This window comes from Monodelphis domestica, chromosome 6 (assembly GCF_027887165.1).
Source record: "Monodelphis domestica isolate mMonDom1 chromosome 6, mMonDom1.pri, whole genome shotgun sequence".
Classification (NCBI taxonomy): domain Eukaryota; kingdom Metazoa; phylum Chordata; class Mammalia; order Didelphimorphia; family Didelphidae; genus Monodelphis; species Monodelphis domestica.
In genome coordinates, this window is record NC_077232.1 from 21,829,224 (window position 1) to 21,839,510 (window position 10,287).

Here is a 10,287-nt window from a genome sequence, read left to right on the forward strand (position 1 = left end):
GAAGTGGTTTATGTGATATTGATGTCTTCCAAAAGAAAAAGAAAGCAGATTTGAGATTCTTGTTGATTAGGCTGTGAAATCATAAATTTGGTTGAAGTCATATGAATGAAGCCCTTTTTCTTTTGGTAGAGAAGTCATGATACAAGGGTAAAAGAGCATTCATTTGCTTCTATCTTTCTTGTTAAATCACATAGAACCAATGAATCTCAAGAAGAAAAACAGACAGGAAATGTCTAGCAGAAACTACACTCAAGTGACTGAATTCATTCTTTTGGGATTGACCAGCCGTCCAGAGCTACGCACTGCTTTCTTTGCACTGTTTCTAATGATCTACATGATCACAGTGGTAGGGAATGTTGGCATGATTGTTTTAATCAAGATTGATTCTCGACTTCACACCCCCATGTACTTTTTCCTCTCTAGTTTATCATTTCTGGATCTATGTTTCTCCACAAATGTTACACCAAAGATGCTTGAAAACTTCATATCGGAGAAGAAGACCATTTCCTATGCTGGTTGTTTGGTCCAGTGCTACATTGTTATTGCTGTGGTGCTCACTGAACACTGCATGCTGGCTGTCATGGCTTATGATCGCTACATGGCCATCTGCAACCCACTACTGTACAGCAGTAAAATGTCAAATGCTGTCTGCATTAGGCTGGTCATCATCCCCTATGTCTATGGATTTCTTCTCAGTGTGATGGAGACCTTGAGGACTTATAATTTATCCTTCTGTGGAGATAATGAGATTAACCATTTCTATTGTGCTGATCCCCCTCTCATCAAACTAGCATGTTCTGATACATATAGCAAAGAGCTATCCATGTATATAGTAGCTGGGTATAGCAATGTCCAGTCTCTTCTGATCATTCTTACATCATACATGTTCATCCTTGTGGCCATCCTCCGTAGCCATTCTGCTGAGGGAAGGCGCAAGGCTTTCTCTACATGCGGGTCCCACCTTACAGTGGTCACCATCTTCTACAGTACCCTGTTCTGTATGCATTTAAGGCGTCCCACTGAAGAGTCTGTAGAGCAGGGCAAAATGGTAGCGGTGTTTTATACAACAGTGATCCCCATGTTGAATCCCATGATCTATGGCCTCAGGAACAAAGATGTGAAGGAAGCCCTGACCAAAGCAATTGGAAGGAAAGTTCTGACTAAATAAAAATACATTATTCTATTATCTCTTTAAAATTTTTATGAACTAGTTAAATATGTTTTCCTAGGGTTCTGTATCACTTACATTTATTGTATATGATAGATATACAGATTCAGTATATCTAACTTTTCCTAATTTGCTTAAGAAAAGGAAGGTATATTGTCTTTTGAGATTAAAAATCATATTTGCTAATTTCTGAATGAAAGAAATTTTTAGAAGGAAAAGTCAGGAGACATGTCATGCAAGTGATGCTATGACTTCAGGTTGGCTCATATTCTTTTAATATATGAATAGATATTGAAAGAACTGAAATCAATGGAAATCTGTGAAAGGTGGGGTCAGGGCACAATGAATTTATAAAGTTGGATGAAACATCTCAGTTAGATCTACTGTCTCACAAATATTCCCTTTTAGTTTCTTTTTAAGCAGTTTAATTCAGGTTCCTATCACCTCTTTAGAGGATTATTTTAATAGTTCCCTGATTGGTGTCTAAATGTCTAGTATCAAACTGGAGAAGCAGAGACCAAGCCCCTCCTAGCTGTGGCCTTGAGAAAATGGTCTGGATATATCATGTCAGGTTTTAATGAAAAAGAGAAACTCAAAAGCAGTGGAGAAGAACCCCTCAATACAATAGCCCCAAAACAATAGCCCTCAAATCAAAATACTACTTTGAAAAGCACCAATGATCTAAATAGGAGTTCTGAGAGCCTAAAACAGCTCCATTCCAGCCTTTTTTTTACCTTTAATTGAATTTAAAGATGGTTCCAAACTCTGCTGTCAAAATGGAGGAACCTGTGTCCTGAGAAATTTCTGTGTCTGTCCAATGCATTTTGTTGGATGGCACTGTGAACATGATGAATGGAAAAGTAACTGTGTTGTCTTTGTATACCCATGGAGATTGGGTGTACAAGGGCTAGTTACAATCTAATGGGTCAAGATCCCATCATATCTTATGTTTTCTCCTTCCTTTTCTTTGTTTTCTTCTGCCATGGATAGCTCTCCAGAAGAAACATTCGGATAAATGGAGGTGAATGGAAATATGTTTTATCAAGCCAAAAGTATCTTTCTTTGACTTTTGGGTGAAGATTTACCTTTTTGCTCTGCATTTTTCTTATAAGGAGTAGGAAGACCCAAGAGAAAATACTCAAATTTTGATTTATTGTTGTTTCAAGTGGGAAAGCTTAAGGATTATTATAAATGATAAATTATTATTTGATTCTGAGATATACTGAGGTGATAAATGAATAGTTTATTATTATTATTATTAATAACATATAACCTATTCCAAAAACATCTCTCCTTTCAAATCATATGGTCAGATTTAACACATGAGAGAAAAACAAAGGTTCACACAGATGTATTAAAATAAAAACAATCAAGTAGGACTACTACCAAAACTCTTGAGATGTAAACATAAGTGCCTCTAATTCTTTTTTTTTGCATTTTGTTATATGTTTTTTCATTAATATTTTCAAATTACATATGAAAACCATTTTTAACAATTAAATTTTGAGTTCCAAATTTTTCCCCTCTCATATTATTTCCTGAGATGATAGGTAATTTTCAATAAGGTTATACATATATGATCATGTAAAATATTTCCATATTTGTGATGTTGTGGAAGAAGGTATATATATATATATATATATATATATATATACATATATATATATATAAGAAACAAAGGAAAACCTATTTTCCCATCTTCTGAGCTCATATCTCTTAAAACAATTGCCATTTATGTAGTACTTAATGCTTGAAAAATATTTTTTCATACTATTTGCAAAATTTTAATTTCATTTGAGTCTCATAGAAATATATGGGGTAAATAATATTAGTATTATCCTCATTTTAAAAATCAGAAAACCATAATAAAGAGTTAAGGGACTTGTCTAGGTCTCATAGGTATTGTCAGAGGCAGAGTTTTAACTTTGACCTTTCCTTACTCCATATTCAGCATGCTTTCTATGCTAGTCTACTTCCACTTGCCCAAATAAAAAGTTGCTAAATTCTTAACAAGGAAATTAAATGCAATATTGAAATAAGCATTATTTGTTAATGCCTTAAATATGGATCTATATACCACATAACTTCAATATTAAATGGAAATGCCTTTGCTGCTCTTAGAAAGACTCACTTTATAGTCATATTCTAAAAAATTCAACATTTCTAAAACCAATCTTGTTGCTATTGTTTTTCTGTAAAATAGTTTTTCTTCCTTCCCTGGTTAAACTGGCTAATAAAAAGGAAGGAGAAGAGACAATATCCACCTGCACAAAACTGTTCATACCTTTCTCTCATTTCTTTTTGCACTGCTGCCATTACAGACCCAGACTACCCCCTATCAGATTAATTGCAACAGCTACCCCCTATCAGATTAATTGCAACAGCCTACTGACACATTTTGTTTTCTTCTATTCTTCCTACCTGGCTGTAAAGGATAAGGGAAATTAACATTTTGTATTACTGCCATATTAATATTTCTTATTTAAAACTTCAATTCAGGGGTGACAGATGCAGTTGAAAGCATAATATTAGATCTATTGTCTATTAACATTTAAACTATTAGAATAATGTTGAGGAATTTAAGGAAGGCAATTATAGGGAGATGCCAAGGTGAAATAATATATTCTTGTGGAATAGGCTGGTGACTAACTGTTGATAAAGTTTATTAGGACTAAATTTTCTTAACATGTATTTTTCTAAAATTTTGCTTATTTCCTGGGGAATTATATCCACACGCAGAGACATTATAAATTCCTTTGGGACTAATTAAAAGGATAAATACTACCTGAAAAATACATATATCCTTACCTCATTAATTGAAAAACATTGGCTCATAGCAACTAGAGTGACTCCTTTGTATTCATTTCTAGTGTTCCATTTTGTAATAAACCCTCTCTACTTAGAGGTCACACTAGTGAATGAAAATTTTCATTTAACAGTTAGAATTAAGGTAGACTGAGACATAATGTTCTGAGCATGATTAATTAATAAAGCACAAATTTATCAATATATATGATTTCAGATTCCTTGGCAATGTTAGGGCCTCCAATGAGGGGAGCAAGTCTCCTTTATGATTATGGGGAGAATAGAACATATCATAGTCTGGGAACAAGTTAAAGTGGTTAAAAGAATTTGACATCATGAATAGCAAATTCAGTCTTAAAAATCATGATGGGAATAGGGAGACAGAGGAGAGATGGATGTAATTTCCTTGTTGTTCAATATCTCCTTGAATATAATTGAGTTGTCTTTTCATCATTTGAACATAGTCATGATTGAATCTACCAGTCTTGAACATGGGGACATAAAATTATAACTATGCCATGTGATAATGGGACTGGTCTCATTACAAATATTATTTACAACAATACTTCAGAGGTCAATAAGCATTTATTAAATGCCCATTAAATCCCATGCCCTACTCTAAGCACTGGAAAACAAAACAGAAAGGAACACCTATCCTGAAGGAGTACAAAGTCTAATGGAGAGTTACCTCAAGTGTAACACATACTTTCACCAGCTTCAGTGCTGGGGGCTTCTTGATCAATCATATTATCTTTGGTTCATTTAACTGCTTAACCTCAAGCTTACTCTGGTCATTCTTTGATTATAATTCCTGAAGCGATTATGACTAGATTTCCTCAAATATAAATAATAGTGTCCTTCCCACTTTAGAATTCAGGCAACAGAAGTATATCATGAGTCTTTATTTCATCCCATAGAAAATGAAGACATGATAAAGAACCCACAGGAATTCATAAGCACATTCAAAAAGCGGATAATGCAATGATGGTGCCTACAAATCTCTTCACTCTTTGGGAGGAGATCACAGATGAGGTGGGAATATATTCCAGATATAGGGGATTTGTTGCTTTTTAGTTGTTTCAGTCAAGTCCTACCTTTTCTGACTCCATTTGGAATTTTCTTGGCAAAGATACTAGAGTAGTTTGCCATTTCCTTCTCCATCTTATCTTATAGATGAAGAAACTGAGGCAAATAGTGTTAAAAGGCTTTCCTAGATTCTGTAATGTTAGAAATTTTAGGCTTCTGGGAGAGGTTATAATATTGTAATGGCTAAAAATGTGGCTACAGGATTTATGTAATATTGAACAATGGCCGCCAAGGAATTTACTTATGAAATTCCTAAAATGAAACACTCAAGTCAGAATGGAGTTTATGGAGGTTTAATCACACTGGAAGTAGAGAAAGGAGAGGGAGAGAAGGAGAGAAGAGAAAAGGGAAAGGGGCTACTCAACCTCTGACCAAGGCAGAGGGAGTTTTAGGCCCAAAGGCCCAGGTGGAAAGAATCAGTCCTTTACTCACGTGACCGATCTGAAGGAAAGCTGTCTGCGGGCGTCCTCCCTCTCCAAGCTCCTAACACCAACCCCTTCTAGCTCTCTCCACAGGAAGTGCGCGAATTCCAGAGGCTGTTCCCTACCTCACTTCCTGTGTCTCACAAATCCAATGGTTGGCTCTAGCTTGGCTTAGGACAGCCCAGGTGGGCAATTAGTTATTTCTGATTTGTCATTGACTAGCGCATGCCCGTGTAGTGTGGGTGTGCACAATTTTTGGGTGCTAGACCAAGATGGAGACTTTTAAAATTCACAATCCCCCCTGATGATGATTGGGAAACTAGTCTCCCCAATTGATCACTAAACATAAGCATACTGCACCCCAAAAATTTCTAACTGTAAGTGTATACAAAAAAATTTTTTACCCACTAAGAGGAAAATTGTAATAGTTGTAAATATGGGGAAATAGAGGAGAGAGAAGGACAGCAAACCAATGTTTTGCTGGGCGCATTGACAAAAGCCAATTAGGGGGCAGTCCCCTTTGACATAAGAGTGTACATTCAAAAATGTTCAATCAACCACACCCCAAGGTTCATTCTGGATCTTCCTGTAGTGAAAAGGTTTAGATATCTTTCTGCAAACAGTTCATTCTCTGGATTCAGTTAGTTAGCAAGCTTCTTCTCTGAAGATTTCTCTCTCGAACAAAATTTAAATCTTGGATTCGATGAAATACAATCCCCCCTGAAGAAAGTGTTGAAAAAACACTGAGTCCAGCTGAGGATTCAAGTTTTAGTTGTGGGAGTGTGTGAGTTAATCCAAAAGAAAAACAAAACAATATGAAAATAAAATCAAAATCAAAAGAAGAAAAAGGGAAAAAATTAAGGGAAAAAATATAAACCCTTTATATATGCATATTTATATTAAAGAAGAATTCAAAATCAGTATCAAAATCAAAAAAAATCTATGTATATAAAATTTGAGAAAGCAAGAATAAATTTTTTTTCCACAGGCCCCTGTATTAGGGTCCAGGTAAGTAATTTCTAATCCCACAAGTCTGTAGGACAGAATGCAGTATATTTTACTTCCCCATTTGCAGCCAAGGCTACAGGAAGTTGCCATACTATAGGAGAGAAAAAAGAGGACCAGATTTTTTTTTATATATCTAGGGAAGTGTTATTCCCTCGTCTGATTTTACCTTCGTTCTCAGGGATGGATGGAGCCAGGATGGTAGCCAACCTTAGGTACTTGTCTGTAGGTACTTTCACGAAGAGTGTGGATACAGGGAAGGCCTACATCTTAACATCTGTCAAGTGTCGCAACCCCGAGTCTCACACTAGGTTCAAGTCCTTAGTATTGGCTTAGAAATGCATCAATCCTACCTGGATTGGTCTTTGATTTTTAGACCTGTGAGCTCTTTTGGCATTATCCAGGTTATCTCTGTGCTCCTTTTTTTATCTCGTTCCTAGAATCAGACACAAACATTAATCATAGTCCCACAACAATTATCAATAAATGGCAGGTTCCCATAGTCTAAAGCTGTTTGGGTGCATATTAATAATAACAGCAAGTATATATATTTAAACTAATATTGTAGAATAAAATTAATATTGATCATATGTACCTTAAGTACATAGAAATGAGAAAAAGGGAAAAAATAAAATAATGTAAAAATAATAATAATAAAATAAGGGAAAGAGAAAAAAGGAAAAAAGGAAAAAAATTTAAATTTAGGAATTCAATGTGTCAAAAGCAGAATAAAACAGTTCCACTTCTCAATGGGTAGTTATCTCCAATGCATGTATAGGATACAGTCAATCAGTCTCAACAGAAGATGCTCTCTTTACATGAGAACAGTGAATCCAAGAGTCTTTTTCTCCAACCTTTATAGATGTTGGAGTAGTTAACAATATTTGGAATGGTCCTTCCCATGAAGGTTCAGTTGCTCCAGTACACTTGAAATTCTTAATATACACGTTGTCTCCTGGGTTCAGGTCGTGAAGTGAAAAGTCTAGTGGTCCAGCTTGTACTGCAGCTCCAGATTCATGTAGCTCACGCAGTTTGTGCTGTAATTCCTGTATATAGGAAGCAATAGTAATATCTCCCCCTAATAGCGATGTATAAGCCAGGGAGAAAGGCTTAGCCTGTATAGGTGGATGTCCAAAAAGCATCTCAAATGGTGAAATATGTAAGTCTCCTCTAGGCCTGCTTCTAAGATAAAATAGGGCCAAAGGGAGAATTTCAGGCCATTTTAAATGGGTCTCAGTGCATAATTTTCCAATCATAGTTTTAAGTTCTTTATTCATCCTCTCCACTTGGCCTGAGCTCTGGGGGTGATATGGAACATGGAATTTTGGAGTTATCCCCAAGCAAGAATATATTTGATTTAAGACAGAATCGGTAAAATGACTCTCTCTATCGGAGTCAATACGTGCTGGTAGGCCAAAGTGAGGAATAATTTCTTTTAAAAGTATCTTTGCAACAAAATCTGCTGAGGCTCGAGTCGTAGGAAATGCTTCCGGCCATCTGGTTAGTTGATCTACAATTACTAGACAAAATTTATAACGTCCAGCCTTTGGCATTGTTATGAAATCTATCTGTAGATGTTCAAAAGGTGTGTAAGCCAGAGGACGTCCACCAAAGGCTTTGCCATGAAAGGCATGTTGGTTATATGCCTGGCAGGTAGGGCAGGATGAACACACTTTAGAGGCTACAGTAGTTATACCAGGGGCTATCCATACTCTCTTGACAGAGTCCACGATGCCCTGGGTACCAAAGTGGCCATTATTATGAACAGATTGGCAAATTTGATGATAGAAACTTCTAGGGAGCAGGGGTTTTCCTTCAGATGACACCCATACTCCATTAATTTGTTTTGCTTTAAATTTTTGTTTCCATTTTTCCACTTCCTTTTCATTATAGGAGAGTGATAAATTTAAATTATCAGTGGTTGTTAATGTTAAAATTAATCCAGGTCCTTTTATGGCTGCTAGTTTTGCAGCTGCATCTGCTCGGTCATTTCCTCTAGAGACAGGGTCAGAGCCACCTGTATGGGCAGAGCAATGAACTACAGCTAGGGCTTTAGGAAGTTTGAGAGCAGAAAGAACTTCATTAATAATTTCTGCATTAGCTATGGATTTTCCAGCTGAGGTTAAAAATCCTCTTTGGAGCCATAGCATCCCGACTGAGTGACAAATGCCGAAAGCATATCTAGAATCCGTATAAATTGTTGCCTTTTTATCCTTGGCAATTATACAGGCATGTTTCAGAGCTATGAGCTCTGCTCCTTGAGCGCTAATGTTAGAAGGTAGTGAAGCTGACCATTCAGTGGCAAATTCTGAGACTACGGCAGCTCCAGTGTAACGTATGCCATCCCTCATAAAAGAGGAACCATCGGTAAATAAAATCAGATCTGCAATGTCTAAGGGAGTGTCCAAGAGATTATCTCGAGGCTTTTCTGCCATGGCCATAATGTTTCACAGTTATGTAGTGGTTCTCCTGAAGTAGGTAAATCTGGAAGCAAGGTGGCAGGGTTAAGAGTTGAACAGCATTTCAAGGTAATATTTTCACTATTTAATAAGGTTATTTCATACCTTGTAATTCTCTGATCCGAGAATGCCTGTGTTCTATGTTTTACCAATAATGCTTCAATCTCATGTGGGCACATTATTGTTAATGGACATCCCAATACTAAATCAACGGTTTTTGTTACTAGTAAGGCTGTAGCAGCTACTCCTCTAAGGCATGGTGGTGCTCCTGCTGCTACTGGGTCTAGCTGGGCTGAATAATAAGCAACTGGACGCTGAGAAGGCCCCAGAGTCTGAGTTAAAACGCCTGAGGCTACTCCTCTTCGCTCATGTACATACAAAGTAAATGGCTTGTTGTAATTTGGGATGCCTAGAGCAGGGGCAGATAAGATAGCCTTTTTTAGCTCTGATAGAGCTGACAGGTGTTCAGGCTCTAATTTGAGGGGTTCAGGGACTACATCCCTTGTTAGTGCTATAAGAGGTTTAGTAATTTCCCCATAGCAAGGAATCCATTGTCTACAAAACCCTGTTGCTCCCAGGATTGCTCTTAACTGTTTTTTAGTGGTAGGAGCACTCAATTTTTGAATATTCTCAATTCGCTTGGGAGAAATAGAGCGGGCACCAGCTGTCAGAATGAACCCCAAATATTCTACTTTGGGGAGACACCACTGAACTTTGTCCTCTGAGATCTTATGACCTCTTTTGTGCAATTCCAAAAGAAGGTGTTTGCTATCTTCTTGACATGTTTTTGCATCTGTTGAAGCCAAGAGTAGATCATCTACATATTTGATTAATTTGCTATTTTTAAATGTTATATTGTCTGTGTCTTGGCTCAAAATTTGCTCAAATAAGCTCGGACTTTCGACATAACCCTGTGGCAGCCGACACCAGGTATATTGTGAGCCCTTCCAGGTGAAAGCAAAAATATGCCTGGAGTTTTCATGTATTGGTATGGAAAAGAAAGCTGAACACAAGTCTACTACAGTAAAGTATGTAGCTGTGCTAGGAATAGATGAAATAATAGTATGTATGTTAGAAACTACGGAGTGTCTCTTTATAACGTGATTATTCACTGCCCTTAGATCCTGTACAAATCTATAGATGTGCTTGCCATCGGGCCCTTTTTTTGGTTTTTTAATTGGCAGGATGGGCGTGTTGTATTCAGATTTGCAAGGGATAATTATTCCCTGTTCTATTAATGAGTTAATAACTGGTGTAATACCCTCAATTGCCTCCTTTGAGAGGGGATACTGAGGGATAGAAGGAGGTGGGCTAGATTTAGTTTTTATCTGCACAGGAACAG

General features: G+C 36.9%; 1 protein-coding gene across 1 annotated transcript; it reads left to right on the forward strand.

The window, feature by feature from the left end:
* The first annotated feature begins 229 nt into the window (after positions 1-229).
* Positions 230-1,168, forward strand: LOC100024128 (olfactory receptor 1030-like). Its single transcript, XM_001375438.3, has one exon. The coding sequence runs from the start codon at positions 230-232 to the stop codon at positions 1,166-1,168; it is 939 nt and encodes a 312-aa protein (XP_001375475.3).
* Positions 1,169-10,287: the final 9,119 nt, after the last annotated feature.